At 43.3% G+C, this 26,290-nt stretch overlaps 1 protein-coding gene across 1 annotated transcript; it reads right to left on the bottom strand.

Annotated features, from left to right (window-relative positions):
* scp2a (sterol carrier protein 2a) lies at positions 1-26,050 on the bottom strand. The gene is made up of 16 exons (XM_036554104.1): positions 25,916-26,050; positions 24,950-25,007; positions 24,583-24,654; positions 23,151-23,282; positions 22,774-22,838; positions 22,131-22,257; positions 21,327-21,390; positions 20,727-20,813; positions 19,693-19,843; positions 18,914-19,061; positions 18,147-18,254; positions 10,330-10,483; positions 5,594-5,693; positions 4,731-4,860; positions 4,110-4,189; positions 1-1,205 (listed from the first exon to the last, which is right to left on the bottom strand). The coding sequence occupies exons 1-16, from the start codon at positions 25,961-25,963 to the stop codon at positions 1,110-1,112; spliced, it is 1,620 nt and encodes a 539-aa protein (XP_036409997.1). The 5' UTR covers positions 25,964-26,050; the 3' UTR covers positions 1-1,109.
* Positions 26,051-26,290: the final 240 nt, after the last annotated feature.

The raw sequence follows: 26,290 nt of genomic DNA, 5'->3' as shown, positions 1-26,290 counted from the left end.
AAATAACTCTTTCAGCCAGGGAGAATTTCATTATTGTAAGGTTTATTTAGTAAAATCAGAAGTCTTAGCACTTGTAATCAAAAATCTGAACTTAACTCCGTTAACTTGTGTTTTTCCTCAATAGATCCTATTTTGGGTCAAGCTTCAGGTGGTGTTGCCAGTCGAGGGATAGTGGCTATTCTCCAAGACAGACATCAGAGGCACATTGAATGGTCCAAATAAAGACACATTTTAAACATGAATTAATGGGGACACGATATTTAAAGTGAAACTTTATAAGAGCTTCATAAAGCATAGGACCTCCTTTATAAGCATGGGATTACACTTTATAAACCCATTGTAAACATTTTTAAACATTGTAGTTAATGATGCCTGACACAGTAATACATAACATTTTCACATAAATGGTGACTTGCATTTACTGTGAGTTGTGTCTTAACTGCTGTGCTCACCTGGTGTAACATGTTTTTATTTTTTTTACATAATGCTCTATAAGCCCTGCCCCCATTTATGAGTGCTTCATAATGTGATAATTCCATGCTCATGAGGGCCCTACATATGCTTTATAAAGGCCTTATTAAGTTACACTACTGCTGAGGGTAACCAATAACTGTAGGGATGACAACATTCATAAATTCACCCTCCCAGCATGCACCTGTTGTACCTCCTACTGCAAAGACATGACTGATGGTCCTCCAGAACAAGCTAGTGTGGGGGCAGGGAGAGTAACTCACCACAGGCATAGAACAAAAACCTACTTTGAAAGATTCACTCAATCCCCAAATGCAAACTATTTTTTACTAAACAAAACAGGTGGAATTTAACAGGGTTAGACATAACCGCCAGGTCAGACGTCGAAACCGTACATGATTATCCATAATTTACAGGGATACTTTAATCAAAATGGATTAATATTCCAACGTCTGTGTGCAAACCTACATTGCTCTAATTACTCATCGAGTTAGAACAAGATTTTGGGGGTGGGGAGGGGGGCAGTGGTGAGGTTTTCGAAGAACAGTGACAGGAGGAGGGAAATGAGACGCTCCTGCTGGGCTGCTCTCCTCCCCCTAGAGCGCCCCCCTAGTGTGTCAGTGCCGTGGGACTGGACATCACAGTTTGGCTTTGCCGGGCTGCAGCTGAAGGTTCTGGAGCTTCATGGCCATGCCCATGTTCCCTGTGATCTTCAGCTTTCCCTGGAAGAAGGCCTTCGGGAGAGAGGCACAAAAAGAAAGAGGCACTTAACCCTATGGAGGACACGCATACACACACGCTTCAAAAAGACCTTCAAATAACTGAATGAAAACCTTGGAGACCTTGAAAGAAACACTTCTACTTTGAAAGGGGAAGAAAAGGCCTATTAGCCTTGGAATGGTGAACAATAAGAATTATGTAAACCAAAATCAATTGCTGCTGTGACACTTCTGGCCTTACTATGGACAGGTTAAGGTAATTCCACCAGATGTGAATGATGTGATGAACACAGCAGGTGGCTATAAACCCCTTTACGTTTGGCGACTTTCCAGAGGCATAGATTTGTGGCATTCACGTACTGAGGGGTTGGCTTTAATCAGACGTTAACTAATGTCCCAATCCGAGAAAGGAAGTCAATCACTTTCTCCCACTGAGGTCTTCTTCAGACCTGAGTGATCAATACACCCTGCTCTTTAGTAATCTGATAAAGTGAGCCCTGGATTACTAGGTCATTTGTCCATTTGCTGCTATGCTTTGTACTGCTTCATAACAGACTGAAATGGATAGAAATCCCTCATCACTAAATTGCTTTAAGTATATGAGTTCTACACAGACAGAGGACACCTTTCTCAGACTTCTTTTATCGAGTGTGACGGAGAAAGAATTCTCTGCACAAACGGGCGCAACCGCCTCGCTATGTGTTTTGCGCAATGTTTAAATAATACACAGACTTGCTTTAAATAGCATCAGTTTATTTCTTCAGCTAGCGAGATGTGTTCAGTCCTGCAAGAGGAAAGAAGACTGTTACAACTACATATAGGATTGCTACAGCCATATTTTTGGATTGTTTGTTGTTTGGATTTGCTAAAACTTTAAGGTAGGGAATGCAAGCGTTTGTTTCGGGTGCACACAAAAAACAAGCGATCGGGTTTGCTAATTTAACAGACGGCAATTATGATTGTTACTTTAAAACAAATGTGATCATTACAATTACGTTTGAAATGACTCACCTGTGGGTTAGAGCTGCTACCGGGAACAGGAAAAAGGAGTGCGCACACGGATCATGGGAATTATATAGCATTATGGGTAGCGTAGTTTCCATGTGTTGAAACATGGAAGGGGGAGATTGTGCTGCCAATGTAAATTTTACGCCGCAATCTGTTTATTTGGAACAAAACTGTGGGTTTGTCAACGGAACATGTGAATTTCATTGTGGGATGAATTGCTGTTATAACTTTGTCATTTATTCCTGTAGATTGATTTTAATATTTTGACCCAGGTAATGGGTTAGTCCAGGGCAGGGCTCAGGCTATTTAAACACCCAAGTTCTGTCATTTGGGGGAGAAGGCTGTAGGAGAGTATAAACTCTGTGAGCCTATGAAGGAAGGAGGCACCTGGGAATAATTGCCCGGTGTTATTTGTTTATTATTGTAAATAGTTATATCTTTTGTTTGTTGTGTAGCACAATTAAGCGTCTTGTCTTCGTTCACCCGAATCTCTGTTGTCGTCACCTGTTTGCCGCTCGCCGTCCCATCACAGTGATTTTCCTTGTTTTAATTAAAATAGTAATTTAATCTAAAACAGAGTAAAGCCTGTGTTTACTGCTATGAAAATGCACTAAAACGATGAATCTCCTATCCATCTGTACTCTGATCAGTGGTTCAATAAGACAATGTTAGAAAAAGGCTAATGAAGTCAAAATTCTTCCATCCGGCCTTTTAAAGCACAGCAGAAGGGAACACGGTATAACAGACTTGTATATCCTGTAACAAAAATTAAATCGACTCCACAACCTAATGTTTTTTTTAAAAAAAAAAAAAAAAAAAAAACAAACAACACTTTAGGTCAGTGATTTCTGTGACAATCAGTGGTCAGTGATTGTCAAATGTTTTCATTCCCAGTACCCTGGAGGAAAATCTCTTCGCTATCAAACTACACCATAAACCAGATAAGCTTTGTGGGGAAAAAAAAATAGCAATAAATATATGAATGGTAACATTTCCAGTGCAGCTTCCATGGCACACGCCCAGTTTAAAGGGTTCAGGTTACCCCACTTCCGGATTAAAAGGGACGGGGAAACTGGGACACCGACACCAGCCACAACAGCTTGCGTTAGAGCAGCGGGCCCTACACAGCAGCACAGCCTTTGGAGGTTACAGGCACAAAAGCGCCGGAAAGGTGAAACGAGATTAACGGAGCAGACGTCATTTTCCAAAACCTTCAAATGCATCGTTTTATCTGGGGGAGAGCTGGTATCCTCTGAAACAGAGGTAAACGTATGTGTTTTTAATCAGGAATAGATCCCGCCCGTGTCTGGAACATTGTACAGACAGCAATGATCTTTACACTGTTTTACAAATGAAAACAAGGAAGAGAGTCTACAGAATCTTCTTCAGAATCGTCTACAGAATTGCAGTGGACCATGGGAAAGACAACATTTCTGACAACATGATGTCAGTAGAACAGCTGTTGCAGTATTACATATAGGTCAAAGATTTCATTATAAATTAATTGAAATAGTGACTACATTGTTTAAATTTCTCTAATAAAACAATAATAGTAATATTAACAATACTGACAATAAACATGGTGGACTGGTTGGTGGCTTGATATGGTGAAGATTCCGTAATGATGACGAATAATAAATTTAATTTGGTCCAAGTTGTATAAATTGAGACAGAACAAAATTTTTAAAAATCATAAATGAAAAAGAAAAAATCCTTTTACTGTCCACTTCAGAGCTGAAGTGACTTACAGTGTTATGAAAAAATGTACTACTGTAGGTAATGAAATGAGTGACTGCGGTCTTGCCAGAATTAGCGTGCGTTCTGTAGGCTTAGCTGGGAACCATATACGTCTCATGCAAGACCACACAACCCGATATGACTTGAAAGACGGCCGTTTCATTAGCAACTCACCGTCTGAGGATTCATTTTCCCTGTCATCAGGGCAAGCAGGTCCGCGTCAGACATGGCAATGGTGCAGTCCGCTTTCTTCTCTGGAACAGAAGACGGAAAGCCATGAAATGGAGGGGACCTTTCATAAGGGTAAAATTGTAAAAAAAAATTTTTACAATTTTTAAAATTAAAAAAAAAAACAACTACCTCAGATAACTCACCAGAACCAGCAGGTTCAGGTGCATGCAATAGCCAGTATAATTAGGAATCATGCAGAGAGTCTCTTGCTAATAAGACCAGTCCTTAAGATCCTCAGTGCTTAAAATCATTTTATCACTTGAACGGGAAACCCTACAGCGATTACATAAAGGAAATGTTAAGCATATACTGCTCTATTGCTGAATGGAACTCCATTGGAAAAATTCATTGTTATAACCTATGTTACCTTGCCGCTTGCTGTTCCCAGAACAGCAAGGCCTCTGTCTTAGACACAGTGGGACACTAAAGCACAATCTGTCCTTCCGGGCTTCAAATGACCCCGAGTCCCAGCAGTTGAGAGGGTCAAAGCCGCATTCACCGAATGCTCGGTAACTGAAAGCGAATGTCACCCCCCTCCGGTCACCCCCTGCGCGCAGCACTGACCTGCGTCATTGCTGACGGAGCCCTTGCCGTTCTTCACGTCCACGATCCACGTGGCCTCCTTCCCATCCGGGCCGTCCTTCACCTTGAACGCAAACACGCCGCCGATCTTCTTCACAAACTGCTCCCCGTCCTGCAGAAAGAGGAGCGCGGGGGCGGGCTCAAAGGGGTCAGCTTTGCGGAGCAACCCGCGTGGGCTGACATTTTAAATGCTTCAGCTAAATGGGCTCGTTAACAATGATGCACAAGGCATCGGGCTGTCAAAGCCAGCCCATCACGTGTGTGCAGAAACTTGACACGTGAACCTCAGCCGGAGTGACTTGCCCTCCTGGTGGAAGAGATCACGGCTGTATGGCATTTGTAGTTAGGGTGATGAGGGGTAAATTAATTGGTGTGTGTATGCGGACAGTGGAATGTAAATTATGAAAAAAACAGACCCAAAAAGGGAGGGTTTTGGACTTACTAGTGAAAGAAGAAAAGGACGAATTCAGACAAGTCTGATGAAATTTCATCAAACAAATAGCTTTTATCTTCTTTTTAAGAAGGTCACTTTGCTCATTATTTTTGGATTTCTGGGAGTTGGGAGTGGAAAGTTTGCAATGAATGGTCAAGCATCTTTTCTTTTAGTCGCAGGTTAAATGCACTCAGAAACAGCCTTCACCGTTCTAAAGCCTGCGCAGAGGAGGTTCAAACTCTCACCAAGTGGAGCCAACCACGGAATTAAAATGAGGGGCGAACGCTTTCATGTGCATTCTCCAGCAGAAGACCTCTTAACCCTTCCCCACTGTGAAACGCTCTACGAGTTTGCGGCAGGACGGGGGTCTCGTTTTCCCTGGAGACGGAGTGTCCCGTTTCACCTCTCTTACCTCCTCCAGCTTCTTCTCGATTTCCTGGAAGACTGCGTGCGCCTTGAACCCCTCCAGGCCGCTGCTCGCGCTGGTGGGCGCCGCCTGGATACGCTGAGCCCTGAAAATACAGACAGAGCACGAAGTGCGCAAGGATTCTTCATAACCACCACCTGCAAACGCCCATTAAAAAAAAAACCGTCAATCGTACGCCTCTGACGTTACCAGCGACACCTCCGAAAGGATGACCCATTTTGAATTCTTGGTTTAATGGACATCCTGATAATCTGAAGTACTAGGTCTTGGTGGTATTACATGACTAACGGGAGGCCTGAAAGCTAGAATAAAAGGTAGGGAAAACACACCATGGCAGTTATACCGGTCCCCCAATGTATTACTTCCCGCACTAGAACTGGCAAATGAATTGCTTGCAAAGATTTCACAAGACTCCACTGTTTTTGACCAGCATCCTGTACTTGACCCCTAGTCTTCGATGTGCAGTTAAAAGCATCACACCAGCTCCTCATATTTAACTGGACATTCTTCATTACTGTGTGATGGAAGGCCTGGAGCAGATCATGCTGTGTTGGACGGGGGAAAAAAAAAACCTGATCTGCTCCTGTTGGTCAGTGAGGATTGCTCTGTGCAACAGGAGGGGCCCACGTTTGGTCATGTGACCTTGTGATAAGAGGAAGCTTCAATCAAATAAAGGGTCGAATCGGATCTAAATGCTCATATCTACTGATTATTTCTTGGCTGCTTTGCGTAAAAGAGGCAAAAAGACAGCTGTGGTTGTGACCCAATATTGTGTATTTGCAAAAATATAATGCACCACAAAACTATATAATATTAGTTTGACCTAATCTGAAATCCAGAGAATAGGAAATCTCTCAATTCAATGGATAATCCATCTGTGTCGTTTATACAGTACCACCATTGTGTCACAAATGTCTTTATATGCAGGAATCAGGGGTCTGTACAGTTGCAGTGTGGCTACACAATCCCCAAGTATGAGTCTGTAACAACCTGCTCTATAAACTGCATGTTTTATAAGATTAATTTCTTTTGCTGTGTGACACCAGGATTAACAACAGTGTCACAAGATCACCTAAAAGGCGTGAGGCACAAAAAGTTCATTTAATTTAACTTCAACAGGGCAGCAAATGTAAAAGAAATTACTTCAGGTACGTCTGCTGCACCATAGAGGCAGTGTTTTGAAACTGTCCTGTTGCAATCACTCCGTGTTCATCATGTCATTCAACTCAAAATTGGCGGCTAAGTGGATCTGCAGAGTGTTTGCTCGATGCCCTGATTCCAAAGCAGTAACAGTGCTTTTCAACCGTGTATGTTACTGGTCAGTTGTCTTGGGATTAGTCACGGTCGACAGTCAAGAACGTGTCCTGACCGTAGTTGAAACCAGAGAGACCGCAAGTTAACCACATCAGAAAAGGCTTGTAGCTGTCAGCAGGTGGGAGGGGAGAAACAAAGTTAAGCGTATGCCTGGCCGAGACACGATGTGCCTGTGTGATTTTCGACAGCAGTCACCGGAAAGCTGCTGTAACTGCTGTGAGCCCACCGCTGTGCAGGACATGGCACAAACAGGGTCGAGCCGGAAACGTTCGCCACGGGAGGATTCGGAGAAACACCATCGCCCAAAACGACATGTTCTCTGAGAATCGATTCAGTAACCGCAGCCACAACCACACGTTTTGCAGAGGAGCAGCATCGCCAGGAAAGACATTTATATGAGAAACAAGGACAGGAACACATTGTTGTATCAATAGGTTCAAGGAGAGCAAGTGGAGAGCAATTGAAGAAGTACAATGGTAACGGACGACTGGTCTGCCCTGATCCTTGTAGAATGATGTCAGATCAAACAAAGAGTAAAACACACAAAATGCATACAAAAAGGAAATGAAAGGTTCTTACGAGACATTTTGACAATGTCAATGCGAGGCACCTGGCAGTTTTTCCACAGCATAAACTTCGCAGTGCCTGCGCTTTACACCAACATTAGTGCCTGCTGTGTGCCTCTCAAATTAGCTATAATCAGCTGTAATTTTGTCCTTACAACAACAAAAGCAAAAGAAAAACTTTCATATCTGTTCATCCTTCGGTGACTACTGATACACTGAGATGTTTTAATCAGCTCATGACGCACGCACTTGAAAAGCTGACTGACTGGTGGAATTGCTTGCCATAAATCACATGTACTTTTCCTGGAATATACTACATGTAATTCTGTCTGATCCACCTTTTCAAGGAGAGTACTTGCACAAACATGACTGTTTTTCCGCAGAGGACTCTCCCTTCAGTATGCAGAGCTCTGGCCAGACACTGTTGCACCCACTCACTCAGAGACGCTTCTTGCCGTCTTCCTCTCCTACCTGTAACTGTGTCAGTTTTTTTTTGCACTAATGAACTCCTAACTGTTAAATAATTAGGATATAGCTGAATAATAGTTAAATGGTATTATTGATGACTGTATAATTACTCACATGCCTGAGCTACCTGCTCTGTGATTTCTGAGGCTGGAGTGTCCGCAGGGACGCCTGGAGGATAATGACTGAAATACAGCTGAAAGCCCTGCGGGCCACGTGGTGGAGAAAGAACCTCAGATCTTGGGGGCAGAGTTTATGAAGTCAATATTTTGGCACTGACGTTATTAAACTATGGCTTACGTTCAACATATCTGTACATGAAATCCAATTGTTAAAAAATCCTGCATCTTCCCGTCTCCCACAGGCTTGAATAATGGCAATTCCACCCTATTACACCTTTGAACTGTTTCTTCATGTTTCTGACACTCTTCACAGCACATAGCATTCTGATTTCCAGACTTCTCAATATGCTCACAATGGCGCGTAATGAGACTCTCCACAGTAATTATCTGGTTTAATTTGATGAGATGTATTCACAGAAGTGATTTACATATGTTCTTCCCCGAACTGTGCTACTAAACATCCAGATTCCACGTGAAAGGATTGTTTAAATATGTATGACGACTCACCCTTCACCCTCACCCTCATTTTACAGATGCTAACTTCATTGTGGCAAGCTAGCAAGCAGATGCTTTCAGACTTTGTTTCCCCTTTTTCTCCACGTTCAATTGCAGCGCGATGCGTGCAGCTGATGTACTGTTTAAACAAGTGGAACAACTTAATCAAAGTGCGGCATGTTACTACGGAGTGTAGTGGTTCCAGCTCCAGCTGGGGCACTGCAGTCTTTCCCCCTGGAAAACCACTTAACCTGAATTGCTTACAAACAGACATCTGAAAGTATCAGCTTTTGTGTGAACGAGCTTAAACCATCTGCACACCTCTGGATCCGCATGACTGCTCTGTATGCATGCAGTATAATGAGGTGTAATGATTGCCTTTCAGAAGAGCTGCACTAGCCTACACTTCTGAAGGTCTCTAGTAGTAACAGTGGCTGGAACTGCAGGCAGCTGTTCACCTGCAGAGCAGGTTTGTTAACCACACTCAAGTTTGTCTGGCCTAGAGGCGTGTTTCACTGCACGCACCAGACACAGAGGGCGTGAAATTAAGGACTACAGGAAAAGGAAAGGAAAGGAAAAAGTGAACTTCCTAACCACCAGCAACTGTAACAGGCACATGCATTTGGCCTTTATAATGAATAATAATAATAATAATATGATTAAAGGTATTTATTCAGTGTACCAACACTGACAGGGAAAATGTCAGAATGCCACTCGGGACTGCAAGGGTTGCAGATGATAAAAGGGAAAATCTTTACTTGATGTGGGAAAGCTGATATGCTAGAAAGCACAGGAGGACTGTGGATGACCTTAGCCACACATACTGTGCATACAGGACCGCCCTGGCTTTTGTCCTAGTGCAATCTCTCACACAAACACGTCCACAGGCGCCCTGCGTGAAGGATGTGCAGGGCAGAGCAGAGTTCAATTGTTTTTTCTGTCACAGCAAAAACACTGCAGTTGTTCGTTTGTATGGCGCTGAAGAAGGTTGTGGACCACGTGGAGTCGTAAGGTACTAAAAGCGCAGTTAAATGTACGACATTAGGTCGCCTATAACACTTAAAATGGGGAAAGGGACAGGGGGCAAAATATGACGTAACACTCAAACACAGCAGTTACTGTGTAACTCAAAGTTCAGGGTTTTGAGGGTCTTTTAAATGACAGCCATGAACCTCTTTATCTTTACGCGTTGTCCTAGTACGTCCAGTAACTTTGTAGACCATATCAGCAAAAATAAAAACGCTACATTTAACAGTCAGAAAGAACCCTTTTGAAAACATGAAAAACAACCAAACCAGACGAACTAGCAAAATGCATTTTAGCTACATACACAGCTGGGTGGTTTATTATTAAATGTTATATTAGACGTTTTTTGTACTGAGTGATTCTCCATCAGATAGACAGCTAATTAGCAATTCAGTGTCATTCCTTTGCTAGCTAACTAGTACGTCTTGAGTGAATATACTACACGGTTAAGCAGCAAATATATTCACAGATATTCTTGCAAATATTTAAGCTGCTACCTGGCTGGCAAGCTGTTATTTCATCTCGCTACGTTTACAAAGAGACAAAGACAAGGAGCTAAAGACAGTGCTGCAGGAGAGCTGTAATTAGCTGACTTTTTTGCGTAACCGGCCAGCTATGTATCCACCTTAGTGAAAGCTTCCCTGAAAGAAGTTCGAACGACAAAGCCGTGCGGCAGGCGCTCAGAAAGGCTACATCGCACTGGATGTCTCCGGTGAAACGAAAGCCTCCTCACCTTTCTACCTGTGGAAATCCCATCCTGTACAGCGTTACAACCACCGCTCCGCCGAGGCCGATGTTGTGCTGCAGGGCAACCTTTGCACCCGGAACCTGTCTCTTCCCCGCTTCCCCTCGGAGCTGCCAGCAGAGCTCCGCGCACTGCGCCAGACCTAAAAAGCCGAGCACAGAGACCCAAGTGACGACAAACAATTGTTAGCCGTGCCACTACTCTTGCCTTGACCAATATGAAATGACATGATAGCTTGACAAGTTACATTTTGCAAAAAAGCATGGACGGATATCGAGTCATTGACAGTATAGACGACTGACGTGGTGAAATGACAAAGTGGAAAGATCACTAAATTAATACAAATTAAAAACTGTTTCAGGACCACCTCTGAAATTACTTTCAGACTTTATCGGTTTCAGACTAGGTGTATTGCTATCTTGCAACCGCTTACTTTATCAATTCAAGACTAATACAAGGAAAATTAAATATGAGGAGCTTAAGACTACTTAGTATAAAACTGTCACGATATTTGTTAACGGATATGTTAAAAGGTGAACTCATCCTATGGGTCTGCGGCGTCTGCCACAAGATAGAAAGCCGCAGTATTAACATGCGAGAGATCGTGTAAACCACGGAGCACTGCAGCGTACTGTAATAGTCAGCCTATAATGTGGACAACCGAGAGGTTCACGGTCCAGCCAAACTTGGATATATAATTGCTCTGCTTCCATAGCCTGTCGGTAGCAATTACATGGTTTGCCAGCTGGATGCCTTTAACAGCTCCGAAGTAGCTTGGCAGAAGCTGGGTGCAAGCAAGAGCTGTAAGGAAGGACGGCATATCAATCATAAATATACTCCCATGGCCATGACTTAAGCAAGTGGTGAATGGTGAATGGTGATATTTAATCATTTTCTTGACACACTTGTCCAAGTTGACATGCATATTGACATTTTCACACAGTATCCATTTGAACAGTTTCACATTTCCTGTTGCTATTTGGATACAGTAGGGCATCAAACCTGCAACCTACTGGTCTCCAACACAGTTTCCCAGTACTCCAGACCACTTGCCTCAGTGGTGCAGTGAGAGTTTTTTGTTAAGTTAATTAAGTTAGTTTATTTTAACTTCAGGGACTATGTACAATTTGAAACATCCAAGACACATCAGGCAATGCATGGTACCCAAGTGAGCCATAGGCCTATTTTCATTGGCAGTCGCTTCCCCTTTCTGGTGTAGTGAAATCTGTGGCAGCTCTAGACAAAAGATATTAGTTTAACCAAGGAACGTGATACGTAGTGCCCTTCCACTTTTTTGCTTCAACATGAGGTTGAGGTTTATGCAATTACACCCGTTATCTCATTAACTGTAGCCTTTCCCCTAATCCCAACTCTAATTCTAATCCTAACCCCAGTCCTAACCCTTAACCTAGCCAAACACAAGTATGTATTTACTGTAATAAGTATATACTTGTGGTTATACAGTACTTCATTTCAAAGTTTTTTTTTTTTTTTTTTTTTTTACACTGTGCTTACAGTACTGCCCACTACACATATAACCATTTTCCCCAAGGCTGTTATATCGCTAACTGCAGAGCAATACAATTCCTCTCACATCCATCCACAGTCCAACAGGTTTTTTCACCACCCCCCCATACAAGGTTAGAATAGACATCTTGCCTAGTGATTACCAACTGCACCATTAAGGCTTGCCTGTATGCACCCTCCTGGCTCTCCCTTTATGGTCACACAAGCTAACTTCTCTTCTTTTCTGCACATAGTTGCCACCCAGAGTCCACCCCTTTGTGCATGTCACCATATGACCGGGGGAGTAGTTCAGTGGTTATTTTTTTACTGTCTCTCTATTTTTCATCTGATCTGAAACACAGAATAACTCTTGAAAACCTGAGTGAAATGCTCCAGGAGTCCTGAAACAGGCTGTCGAAGAGAGAAATCTATTTACAGGCCCTTTTGTGGATCAGATCCACTGTCTTTGGTCTTTACAGCCACCTGTATCTATGCTGTGCTGGTGAATTCACAATAATGTACCTGGATCCCAAGTTTCTTTTTAAAAAAAGAAGAGGCAGCAGTCATGTGAACTAACTACTTAGCACAATGAGTAATCACTGAACAGCTTAGGCAATCACAATTTCACTTCCCCAGTTTCACAGCTCTCGGTGTCTGCTTACTACATATAGACAGCAAATAAAATGAGATTCAGTCATTTCTGTGTCTTTTTTGTCCCATGATGCACCCTGGTCTCAGCACTCCTGGTTCCAGAAGCCAAAAAAAAAAAAAAATGGCCCAACAACCCAGCCATGGTCATGACACTTGTGTTCCAGGCAGGTTAAATTACCTGACGAGGCTGTCAGTACACTCTGATCAGACCGCCTTCAGAGGCAGCATCTGCCAATTTATGGTTAGCTGACAGTGAGTGATGGAGCACAGCGATTCAACAGGGCTGCTCCACTGAGGCTGGATGTACAATGAATTGGTCCCACAGCAGTGACATTTCAAAGCACAGAGGGTAACCGGCAGTGGAGGAAGTATCACTTAATGTTATTTTTATCTAGCTTTGTAGAAGTGTTGTTTTTCTCAATGCAAAGAACATCTACTTAATACATGAGTTGAACCAAAAAAGGACATTGCAGCACAAAGTGAAGTGAATGCGGTTCCTAGCACTGAGATATACTGTTTTTTTTGTTTGTTTTTTGTCATCAAATGACAGAAAACAGTAATCATAAATAGTGACACTGGTGATAGTATCGATAGTATTATTTATGTTAGTATGTGTTATTGTCATATACATCTTGGTGGATGCATGAAGCATAGATTTTAAGACTTCTGACAGCAGCAGCAGCTGGTGAACCTAAAAGTTTAGTTTTAAATAGCAGTCTGTTCCCTTGCATCATCTGGCTACTCCTGACTTTAACTTAGGTGACACCTGCCCTTAGCTCTGAGGCAATAGCACTATCACAGGCAGAACACTCAAATGGATTCAATCACTCCTTGACCTCAACTCGAGGACCACATACCTGCTAAGCCATAAAAGGCTCTTAAGAGCCTTTTAGGTATTGGTTTCTGCTCACTTGTCTTGCTGGTACAATTATGAGCATCCCCCTGTCATGACAGACAAGTAGTTCACCTGCATCAGATCAGCTGCCTACTCTGATCTGAATTCACAGGAAGATGTATAGCTAAGTATTGATTAAGCAATGTCCTTTTATGTGGGTGGAAGAGTTGTTGTACTTGTTCAGGAAGAACGTCTCCCCTTGGTAAATAGGGAGAGAGCCAAGACAGAACTAATGATAATTACTCCTGAACAGCAAAAACTCTTATAGCAAAACTCTTACAGATCATACTTTTTACACAGTAATGTCCTACCAGATGTAAGCACAACATACTGGTCTAATATGACAAAAGATGCTGTACAGGGTACTAGGGCCTGCTGGCTCCATGTCCAAACAGTTTCTTCTCGAAAAACAGATTGAGTATTGAGTGGAAATTCTTACATTCATATGTACACATTACATAAAATATATTAATATATGTATTGGACATAACCATTACTTTCAGATCCTTCACAGTTTTGCATTTACTTATGCTGGATTAGATGTGTATCTTCTTTACCACCCTGGTATGAACCCTGATTCATAAATCTGGCTCCCAGCATGTGTAAATGCACCTTTGAGAAAGGTTCTGACCCAGAGCACACTCCATCATTAAAATGCTGCTGAACCCTGAAATGATAATGATGAAATCCCTATGAATGCACAAGTAAAGGGTTGGATCGAAACTGCTAATCTCAGATGCCTGGCCACCCCCACTGCGTAATTCTTAGCGGTGCCAGACCACCCCTGCCCCACCCCTGCCCCACTCCGCCCCACTCCGCCCTGCCCGAGTCACGCAGTCCCGCCCCTGCCAGTCGCTGGCTCCTGTCCCGTCCTGGGCACCAGACCACACTGTGCTATAATGCAGGCCAGACGGGCATGGCAAAGGGCAGCTGCAACCTGACTGCGCCAAAAGCACTTCATCTAGATTAAAACACACACTAACAGGAACACACACACAGCGTATAAATATGAAGCACATTCAATCATCCAGATTTAACTGCATGTATGGCCAACAGAGAGACTGAATACCAGACATGCCTGCTTTCCAGGTTCATAAATCCTTGTCCATTATCTGCCTGGCATACCTGGCACTTGGTACATGTAAGGGGGCCATCTCGCACCATCAAGCAACTGTGACGCCTTTGCAGAAACACAGAAACTTTCGTCCCCAAGGTTCTAAATCTCTCCCAACAAATGTACACAGCACAGAAAGCCTCTGAAGACTCTCCCCAGAAATCTCAAGGAGAATGTGAGCGCACGTCTGCGGACTCTCAGGCAAACGCAGTGGTTGCGGGCCTTTGCCTCTGACAGGTGGCTTCCCGTGCAATCCCACCCCGTGACACCTGTGGCAGTCGCAGCAAGTCCAATTTGTATTACTGAGGCGTGACAATTCAACAGCTTGCAGAAGCACGCAGGCGGCTCCCAGAGAGAGCCAGCGTGTGAGCCGTGGCTTGCTTCCTCACTAGGAACTCACGGAACATGTAAAACACACACATGCATGGACTCAAAGAACTGATGCCTGCATTCTGCACCCAGTTCTACACCATCAACTGAAACATAGCAGCAGTACTACGACAGCTTGCATCTGTGTTACCACCTTAACACACTTTACAATAACCTCTCCCTCTAACGATGACAGACTTGAGGCTATGGTATACACACAAGCTAGCTATAATATGAAACTCCCTATGAATAACATAACTGAAATGACTTAAAACTAAGTTAATACTGACAATGTATAGTCACATACAGCTGTATTTAGCAATGCTGAAGGACTTGCATCAGCTTTCATTAACCATTCAATACTTGCATAACCATTCATTAAATACCCGATACTTGAATCAGCTTTCATTAAGTCTCCAATACTTGCAGCAGACTTCATTAAGCATCCAATACTTGCATTAGCTTTCATTAACTATCCAATGCACATGGCTGGCTGGTTATTATCAGTTACTCTAATGTCAGTTTTTCTGTTTTTCCACCCAGCTCTGCTGCCATGCTTATCCAGCTCCGGTGGTTTTTGCCAGCCTTGCAGCATTATAAAGGTGATAGGCTGGTGACTAATCTCCGTGGCCCCAGCTTCTCTGTTAGCGTTAAAGCTAAGGTTTTATCCCATTTGGGTAAAGGGCTTGTGCTGCTCCCCCCCAATTACCACAATAAGATAAAGGACTTAAGCTAAAGCCCCCCATGCTGGCCTTTCTGAACTGGGCTGCAAACTTCTTAACAACAATCCCCGGACCACACAAAGTTTGGCGCGAACACATCTACATACACTGCAAGTGGTTCTGACAGCTCCTCAGCTTAAAAAAATTTGACGACTCAGTTTAAAGGTAGCAGGGTGGTACGGTGGGAGGTAACAGGCAGCAGACTTGAACCAAAATGCCTAAATATCGAGCGTAAATGGGTAATATGTAAAAACTGTAAGCTGTGAAAGTCACTCTGGATATAAGTGTCTTCTAAGCGACCGCAATGTGATGAAGCTGGCATTCAAAAGTACACCGGAGAAGACCCGCAAGCTGACCAAACGCAGTGTGGTGCTCATTAACACAAAAGGCAGTTTAAAATGGTACACGGTGACAAAAGTACTTTTTCCACACCATCTAATCTATGATAAATATGCCTGTCTTGACTTTGATTATTACTATACCAACATCCATAACACACTAAACTCCTACAGACTGATGGAAAACAAAGCAAGCAGAAAAGAAAAATCCCCATCAGTCAAAGCTGACACACAGCTCGTTTGCTTTCTGCCATTAGATCTGATGAGCGGTAAACCGACTGGTTGGACATTCTCCGCGGGCGTACAGCAAGCTGCCCAACAGGGGGTCCCTACAGGGGATCTGGAACGAAACGAGACGGCGAGAAAAATGTTCTACATTACAGGTGTCATTTTCACCATGTCTGAATGTGTGTTATTAATTGCCTTTGCACCAAGACGAATGTTCATACTGTTTTTTTTTTTTTAGCCCCTGGCTTTTGTATCTTCAAAGCAAGACACCCAGAGCAGGACGATCAGCTAACCAATAAGCTCCAAAAATCGTAAGTATATAGGTGGGGTAAGCAATACTTAGGGATATTTATCACTGCTAAAAATGCTGAAATGTATAGCATACCTCGCAGTGAAAATGTTGAGGTAACCCGTGTAACACCGCACACTAAATACTGTACACACTGCGATTGCTCTTGAAGCTAATCTGAATCTTTAACGGGAAAGGCAGAGAAGAGGGCTTGAATGCAAAGATCTCTTCAGTGCGATTCCTGTTGTTTATGGCTTCATGGTTCATTGAAGGTTTTTCAAACACCTCAGTGGGATAGCGGCAGAGTGGTACAGTGGGGCAAACAGGGTTTGTGACCCAAAGGCTTCTGGTTTACTGATTATGCAGCAGAACACTGCCGTTGAGCTCCCTCAGGGAATATCTAGCTGTATAAACGAGTGACATTAAGAAATTGTAAACTATGTAGGTCCTAGCGGATGACAGCTTCTGCTAAGCAACTAATTATAGTAAATCAGAAGACGTCTGGGTGGAGTCATCAGTAAAGACCTTATCTGGCAAAATATTTCCTTCCTTTGATATGCCAGTACATCTGTGCTCACTCACAGAGTGGTTGGGGTCCACATAACCCCAAAAGAGACTGGGGGTGGTCAAAAAGCAAGAGGGAACACAGCATGCTGGGACTGTATGCCAGAAAGAGAGAGTGAGAAAGAGGGAGAGGGAGGGGTGGAGACAGAGAGGCATTTCCAAATGAGGCCTAACTGATGTGAGGCGCTGGACTGGGAGCTCGCCTCAGAGAATCTCATCAGTTTAATGGAGGGAGTGCACTTTCACCCTCTTATCCTCCTGCACGGGCTCCGTTTCCAGGGCACAGCAGCTGCTGGGCTGGCAGCAGGGGAGGGGGAAGGGGGGGGGGTGCAGGGTGGCAGCGCGCTTTAGGTGCAAGTGTCACACCCAGGCTGGCTAGATTACTCTCTCGCTCTGGCACAATTAACAGCCCCGAGGCTATAGCCAAGAGAAGGCTTCCGGTGCCACCCTGCTAGCACTGCAAAGATGTACTCACAGCCCTGCCTGCTGTAACTCTTTTCCTGGGTGCTGCTGCCCTCTGCTGGCCATAAGTACGAATGCATGTATGGACACCACTTGCTCTCTCAATTGAAGAGGCTCGAAAATGCTGCTCAATCACTGTTTAGGCTAACCTGAAATTTGAAGTAGTTCTCTTAGTTCTGTTAGCCAGTAAATTATTTACTAGGTATTTGTTATTATTAGTTAGGTATGTTCTGTTAGTATTGTGTATTTATCATTAATTCATCATATTTGGTGAACGATCTTGACTATATCATTTATCAGTCGACATGTCAGGCAACTTGGAATCCTTCCTCCAATAGCCCACGGAAAGTGCTCAATCTTAAATGGATTATTTAATGCTTATTAAGGTACATATGTCTAAAACAGATCTATTAACAAGTCCAGACATGAGGACATGCTCTCCCACTACAAACTAGAATGAACAATTTAGTGTATTCAAGACAATGTTTTATTTTTACTTTTCAGACCAGGGTCCATGACATAGAAGATAGTTATCTGTGTTTTCTGTTTTCCTGCTCTGAATGCTAAACTAAAATTGAAGGTAAATGGTCTCCAGGTGAAGTGGGAGGGCAGGTGTTTTCGATGCGTCACGCGCACAGGTGAGCGCGGTCGCGGGGGTGCTGCTTACCTGTGGCACCCAGTGGATGTCCCTTGGAGATGAGGCCCCCGCTCGGGTTGACCACCCACTTCCCGCCGTATGTGTTGTCTCCCCTGTCGATCAGCTGTCCGGCCCCGCCTGGGGAGACAGGAGCAGCTTCACCGCAGGGAGGGGTGCGCAGACGATCAATACAGTGCGTGCCATCACTTTACCACATTACCCCCAAGAGCGACAAGAGAGCCACTTTGTCTCGTTTTATTCATTTATGTCATTTTTATTTTACCAGGTAGGATCACCTGAGAGCAACTGAGCAGTTTTTTTTTTTTTTTTTTTAATAAAGATGACTTTAGGAGAGGAAATCATTTAATCAGTTCACCTGGTGGATTATCAGACGGTCAGACTGAAAGAGTCTGATTTTGACTTCCACCAGACAACCCCAAACTCTATTGCCACGGAACTTTAACATAGAGTCTCCGCACTTCAGTCAGCATCTCCTACAACACAGCTTCCACGTCACTGCACTGAAGCGTTGGTTTTGCTGCAGTGAGAGGAGAATGCCCCCTGCTGGCTCACAAACACCAGCGCAACCTGGTTTCCTCAGGAGCTATCCCATGCAAGCACTAACCAAGCCCTGCCCGGCTTAGCATTAGCTGCTATGCAGGAGAGAGGTGCAGGGTGGTACCAATGCTGAACGAAATGGAGAGGCCTGAAGTCTTGGCTAGCATGCTGGCTAGCAGGCTCATCCTGGTCATCTTGCATCAGATCAAATGAGAAGGCAGCCAGTGCCCCAGACTCACCCTCTCCGCAGAGCCCCAGGGCCTCGTACGTGATGAGCTCGTTGGCCGAGAAGCAGTCGTGCAGCTCGATGACGTTCACATCCTCCGGTTTCAACCCAGCCGTTTCAAAGCACTTCCTGGCTGCAAGCCGAGTCATGTCATAGCCAACCTGGAGAGTACGAACACCTTTTAAACTCACCCTCAAATTCAACCATTTACATATTCCAAAGAATGCCTAGGGCTTTTCTCTGGGAAAATGCTTGTGAGAAATGTACCTTATAATTATCACTTGGCATGGCTGACAGTTAGTTTTAGGGTAACAGATACTCACATAGGATACTCTAACGCGTTTCTATCTATGACAGCCTTTTGTCCACTGGGAAACTTGCCCTAGAACTTCAGCCCAGGAATCCAACAATGGAATTTAAGCACCACCTTGTGAGTTTGAAGAGAGTTTCCAGTTTTTCCCCACAATGTGATGACATTAGGTAACGGTGACAATCCTCTGTTTTCTTAGCAGCAACAGACTTGTACTTCTTTTTTAGCTCATTTGCTTTTTTTCCCACAAACTGATTTCACATTGCAATTTACTCCTGTGCTTTCACTCTTCTTCAGTAAACATCCCTAACAGCATGGACTCACACACTCAACCGAATATTTGGGTTTTCTTTCCTCATAGGATCATCTTATCTGCCTGGTAAGACATAAGCTCAAATAAGCGACATGCTTATCTGGAGACTCCTAAGGTCAGGTTCCCCTTAACCAGACATCCGGTCCGTGTCCGTCCCCCTTCCCCTCACCATCTTCATGCAGCTGTTGTCCTGGAAAGTGGTGGCGAGGTCGGTCACCATCTCCTGGGCCAGGATTTCCACCGCCTTCCCCTCCAACCCGTGCGCCCTTACGAATTCCTCGCTGGCCAGGACCGCGGCCCCTGCGCCGTCCGAGGTGGGACTGGAACGGCAAACGCAGACGCGAGGTCCAGACAGACGGACGTGTTAGCGTGTCCGCACTCAGCTACATTCAGCGAAACGGCACTGATGGGAAATGACGCAAACACTGGAACTAAATTAAAAGACTGAACACATTTGTGTACCTGCAAACAACGCACGACAAAGACTTCTACTCACCAACTGCAGGGTCTCAACAGAGCAGGCTTTTTCTATAAAACTATGAACTACATCTTTGCAAAGTAAGCAGCCCCTTTAGTACAGTGGACTGTATGCTCCACTGATCCAAGTCTACATATAAAGTTTTTCTGTGTGAAATAAACACACTTTCTGACGCAACCTTTGCATATTTACTTCTGAACATTTATATTAAATTTTCTGACACCAACTTTATATTGGCAGTACTCAGGCCCAATTTAAAATTGTTACTTCAATTAACTTTTGCTCTGGTTACCTGAAATTAACACATGCGCCATCAAAGTATGTGTTAAGCATATTTTACCTTTTTTATCTTTAATTTATAAAGAAAAAAAATGTAGAATTAATATGACAACTAAGTTTAATATATGTAAAATGCACTATTTCTATATGTTTACAATTTTGTCAGTGTATAAGTATTATGAACTAATGCCTAATTAAACGATCATGCACATATACATATATCTCTCAGTTTTGATAAAGAAACTCAGCAATCTATGCAGTTAAGAACATAACAAGAACAGATCCAGGAAAAGTAGGGTTATCTAGGTTGAGAAAAGAGAAAAAATTATCTGTACTTATTCAAATAAAAAAAAGAATATGAAGGTCACATTTGCTTTCCCAGTAAAAAGGTTCCGAGGAAATCTAGAGTGTAGCAATTAAGTACCATTGCCTTGTATCAACCTTACCAGCACTGTAGCAGAGTCAGGAACTCAAAGACCTTTCTTGACTTGAGGACCTGATCCAGACTGTATTCGTCCTGGAACTGGGAGTACCTGATCAGCACACAGACACAGAGAGGGTGATGCACTTTCCTAACGAAGCATCTGTATTCACATGAATGTGTCACCATGTCACGGTAACAACCCAGGCAAGACGCAGGTGCAATTTGTGTACCTGCTTTGCATGGAGTTAACACAATAAACAACCTATTGTTCCCCTGTGACATACAGAGATGCTGTTGCAACATTTACATTTACATTTATTCATTTAGCAGACGCTTTTATCCAAAGCGACTTACATAGGTTACAGTTCTTTACAATGTCATCCATTTATACAGCTGGATATTTACTGAAGCAACTGTGGGTTAAGTACCTTGCCCAAGGGTACAGCAGCAGTGTCCCAGCGGGGATCGAACCGGCAACCTTTCGGTTACGAGTCCTGCTCCTTAACCACTATGCTACACTGCCGCCCGCAAGAGTGATTTCTAATTACGTTCATTTTTATGCAGACAGCACACAACAGAAAAAGCCAAAATTCAAGCACTGCCGATGTGCCTTGGGCCTTACGGGTTGTTCGTGGAATGCTTGTGGTTCTTCCAGGCGATTTTGGCAAAATGCTCCGGTTTAGTTCCTAAAAGGAGAACACACTTTAGCACTGAAGCCAGAAGCAAGCTTTCACCTAGCTGCAAGAGCACTGATTACAAAACCAGCACACCTAAAAGGCTATAGCTCTGACTAGAACCAAACAGAAACAAAGCGAGCAAGAACTGTTTGTATCATATGTTGGCATTTATAATTAATGGGTATGACTTTGCCCGATTATCACACAGTGACTCATTCTGGTCAAAGACCTGCATACAGTGGAGACTGCACTGTTTAGAGCAGCATACACCCCATTAATGAATGCTAGCTCCTGAAACCCAAGATATCGCTCTTGATTAGAGTGTAGGTTCTGATAATGATCATTTTAATCAGACATGTAAGGAGCTGATTGGGTCTTTCTAATGTATTTTGCCTCTTTTTTTACCTATATTTTACGCTGGGAAATGTGTCTTCGTCTGGTACAATTACATAAACCATTCTGAGACCAATCCTATTCGCTGTTTATAGGCTGCCCCCAAACAAACTATGCCAATGACACTCAGCTCTATTGACCTGTTAAAGCGGGTGATCCGAGTGAATCATTTACCTATGAATCTTTAAATGTTTAGCTGATGTATTAAAATACATGTCCCAAAACTTTCTTCATTTAAATGTTAGGCCCTCCAACATGCTTCCTACAACCCCACTGATAAAACAAAATCAAACTGGGGAAAAAAGAAAACAGGAACTCAGTTCCAGCTGCAGCGATGAGCGGCGTATTAACATTACCGTATTTCTCCATGTGCTCTCGGCCGGCATTGCCAAACATCTGTGGTGCGGCTGGGGCTGCAACCATGCCGTAGCGGTTGATCATGACCTCCATGTGCTTGTCCATAGGGTTCGTCCTGTCCATATACTGCAAAGGGAAGCCCTTACAATGTTATTCACCATCCCATACAGCCATGGGGTCAACTCTACCAACTGTGTGTGTGTTCTTTCCTATGGTCTTGGGTTAAATCACAACTAAACCTGTAGAAATGACTAGAAACAACCCAGATGATTACCAAGGCTGCTTCAAATCAGGCTGTACCTCAAATGATTTCCATATAATATAACAAGTGCATGCTAAAGTAAATCACGTTGACAATTAAGAGAAAAATGTGGCAGGGGATGAGACTTCTGTACCTCATCACTGAATTGGCCGTCAGGTTTCTGATTGAAATCTTCATGTGTAAAAGGTGCAAGTACACACAGGGGCGTAGCAAGATGTCAGCTAAATAGCGACAATAATGCAACCCAACTGAATTTAATGACATGTATATTTGGATTTTGAAAATATGCATTAACTAGGCTACAGATGAATATACACATAGCTAGCGCAACTGGCTCCTGGCTTTCAGCTGCAGATGTGTGAGAGTGTTCTGTCCCATACCTTTGAGGACAGTGAGCCCCTCTCCATCTTCTCAAAACCCAGGGCAAGAACACAGTTGGCCAGACCTGGGGGTGTCAACAGATAAGCAACATAAAAAATTACAGTTCTCTCAATCTTCAACAAACTCATTAAGAATTTTTAAAGAGTGATAAGAGTAAAAGTAGTTAGCTTTGATTTATGATTGAAATCAACAATAAGCAACAAAAGCAACACAAGACAGCCTTGCTTTGCATCTCATTTCCTGGGAAAGGGCTGTCAGATCTGTGAAATTTCAATGGAAAATTCACTCTGCTTAACATCCAGAGCTACCCTGAACACGCCCTGGGATTTGACAGGTGCAGACGCCCGGGCGTCCGTGTAGGGTCCCTGCCACTCACCTCCCTGCACCAGCTGCCGGGCCATGAACAGGGCGGTGGAGCCGGTGGAGCAGTTGTTGTTGACGTTGATGATGGGGATGCCCGACAGGCCCAGGCTGTGGTAGATGGCCCTCTGCCCGCAGGTGGAATCGCCTGGGAAACGCATGCTGAGATCAGGCCTTTCGTCTCCAAAACCAGGAGCTGCCCCCCCACCTTTCTGACACACCTAGGGGGAATGCTACCACCCCGTGCAGTCAGAGTGGAGCCTCTGTGCTCATGAAGAGGTGGAAAAAAGTCAGGGAGTCGGGAGGCTTGCCCATACATGATGGCTACGACATGCACATGACATGAGATGACCCTGGGACAGACTGCTTCAAGCACAGGTGTGCTGCACTCAAACCGGGGGAGATTTGGGACTTCCACAGACTCAGAAGGCAGGTACTTATTATTACATCTACTGAGCAGACACCCTTCTCCAGAGCAACTTACACTGTCTATGTAAATGAGCACAATTTTTACATATTATTTGCATACAGATGCTGCTTACAGTTGCTACAGTTACATACAGTGAAGGCCAGAACAAATAACATAGCGTACACTATTGTTTCATGTTATTTACCTGCCACCTATTTATTTACTGAGTATGATATCCATTTAAGCAGCTGTTTTTTTTGTTTTTTTTTTTAAACCAAGGCAATTCGAGTTAAGTACCTTGTTCAAGGGTACAATAGCATTGGCTACCTTGGGGATTGAACTGGTAGCCTTTTAGCTAAGGGCACTAAACTAAGGGCCAGCCACTTATAAAATATAATTCATTAAAAAGGAATATGAAAATCATGGTTAATTCTGAGGCTAATTTAAGAAATCCCAAATTCAGAAAAATTGGAATTGCACCCAATTAAAAATTACAATTATCACCATTCAATTTGTCTGTTGCTATGATTTGATATCTATTATATTAGTGCAACTGGCAATGTTGCCCAACTTAAAAATCCAGTATGTAGCTGGTAATGATTAACAGCGTGATTGCTCAGACCACAGTAAGATAAAAATATTGTGCATTTACTAGGAGTTCATTAGTATGTCTATCTTCATCCAATGAGATGGTTTGTCTATCAGGTCATTTTCATCAAAATTCCTGCCCTCAGCCTCTAAAAGCGGCAACAGGTACTGTTTGGCCCTCTATCTGCAGAAGGCCCTATGTAGGCCTTTCAATAAATGAAGCACTGAATTCCTTTTTTGATATGTGCAACCATGAAATTCAGTTAGAATTATTTTCAATCCGCTTAGAGACTATTGTTATTTTATCTCAATACTGAGAAGGTGGAGCATCACAAACACTTATCTGGGTTAGCCTCCCCTGACTGAATCACATCCAATTAACATTCATAGGCTTCAACAATGAGTAAAAGAAGAATACTGGCATCTGTCTGAATGCACGGCCTTCACTCACCATACACATAGCCCACACAGGCTTGCTCTACAGCAGAGTACGGGATTCCTGCGTCTGCCAAGGCCTTCTGCCCTGAAATGCAGAGTGACAGCGGACACTGTCTGCTTAACACATTCCTAACAAGCTGGTAAAACTGATAAAATGTTATCAAAGAAAGCATCTCAAATAGTTTTTAACCTTTTCCAATCTTCTTTACAGTGCTAACATTCCTCTTTTCATCCACAGACGTGCAAACATTCACAGACATGTTCCAGATTAATTGTCAGTGGATTTTATTTTATCAATGTACCAGATAAAAGTCATCATAATGGAATTAAATTAAATGCTGATAATGCTTTTCTATTAAACAAACATTACTGATGTTTACCTGCTTCCTTGGCCATATCAGGATAATCAAACTCATCTCTGGCTCCTGGCTTCTCAAACTGTGAAAGACATACAGTACAGACTTTCCCTGGTCAGAAAGATCCATGATGAATTGCGTATTCGCTGATACCTAATTTTGACTGCACAACATCTGTAGTACAGATGCATGACCTGAAGTCAACAGTTAAGAAAAACACTGAAGACAAGCAGTATTGTGTTACAGTATGTTCATGAACGCACTGCAGCTAGCTGACAAAATCATTGTCCCACACTATGATACTGAAAAGCCGATCTTGAACTTTGTCTTACAGATAATCGCATCATCTATGAAAAAAAAACACTATCAGAGTCAGTGGTCAAAGTCTTCGTTTGAGTAATTCGAGGTCATGCTTTCAAAAGTAACCTCGACCCAGTGTTTGAAAATTAAAATCTTCAGTACATTTAACAGGCAATGAGCATTTGAGTTCCACATGTTCTAATAAGAGATCAGTCTAATTACCTAAATACAGTAACTTATGCACGTTAAGTAGGCAGCAGATTTCACGCTTTATAGCTACCTAGTTACCTAGACAGTCACACTCTCTTGCTCAGTATTAGCTACGCAATGATGCTGTTTAAAGACTAGATAACGTTACCTAACTAGTATCGCTAGCTCACTAAAACTATCTCGCAAAATGAAAATACAGAATTGTTCATAAAGTCTCATTTAAAAGACCAACAAAAGCTGTTTGCAAGTTTGAGCAAGGCAGTCGACAAGCTTCCTAATTCCACTTAGCTGTGTACAATAAAGGTCTCCAAACTTGCTAGATCGATGGCTTGCTAGTTGTATTTGGCTAGAATAACTGCATTGTTAGCAAATGTAATAATGGTACGAACAGTGCAGTTAGCCATCACGAGTTTTGTGGCTTGTCACCTGGCAAACTATATATAATCGCAACCATTCACAGTCAACATTACAGAAATCTACCTTTGTCATTCCCACACCGACCACGAACACTCGGTTCTTCGGTGACATCGTGCCAGGTTCAGCAGCGTACAAGCGAAGCGTAACAGGGCACAGTGACTGTGACACCGCCGGTCGCCTCCGCTCCAAATGTTGCTACTTCAGAGGACGTCACGTACGGTCCCAGAATGCACCGCGCGTACTCAGAGCACCTACGACAGCTGTACACAATAACGCCACGGATTCGCTGTTCATTTACCTTTACATTTTATCCAACAGGGGGTCTTTTCCACACCGACTTCAAGAGTGCTCGTACAGAGTGCATTTAACTAAATAGCATAAAATGTACAAACAAGAACATAACTAGCCATGTTCGAATATGTGGTAGTGCAGTGCCAC

The sequence above is a fragment of the Megalops cyprinoides genome, chromosome 20 (genome assembly GCF_013368585.1).
Source record: "Megalops cyprinoides isolate fMegCyp1 chromosome 20, fMegCyp1.pri, whole genome shotgun sequence".
NCBI lineage: Eukaryota > Metazoa > Chordata > Actinopteri > Elopiformes > Megalopidae > Megalops > Megalops cyprinoides.
This window is presented reverse-complemented; position numbering and strand designations above follow the sequence as displayed.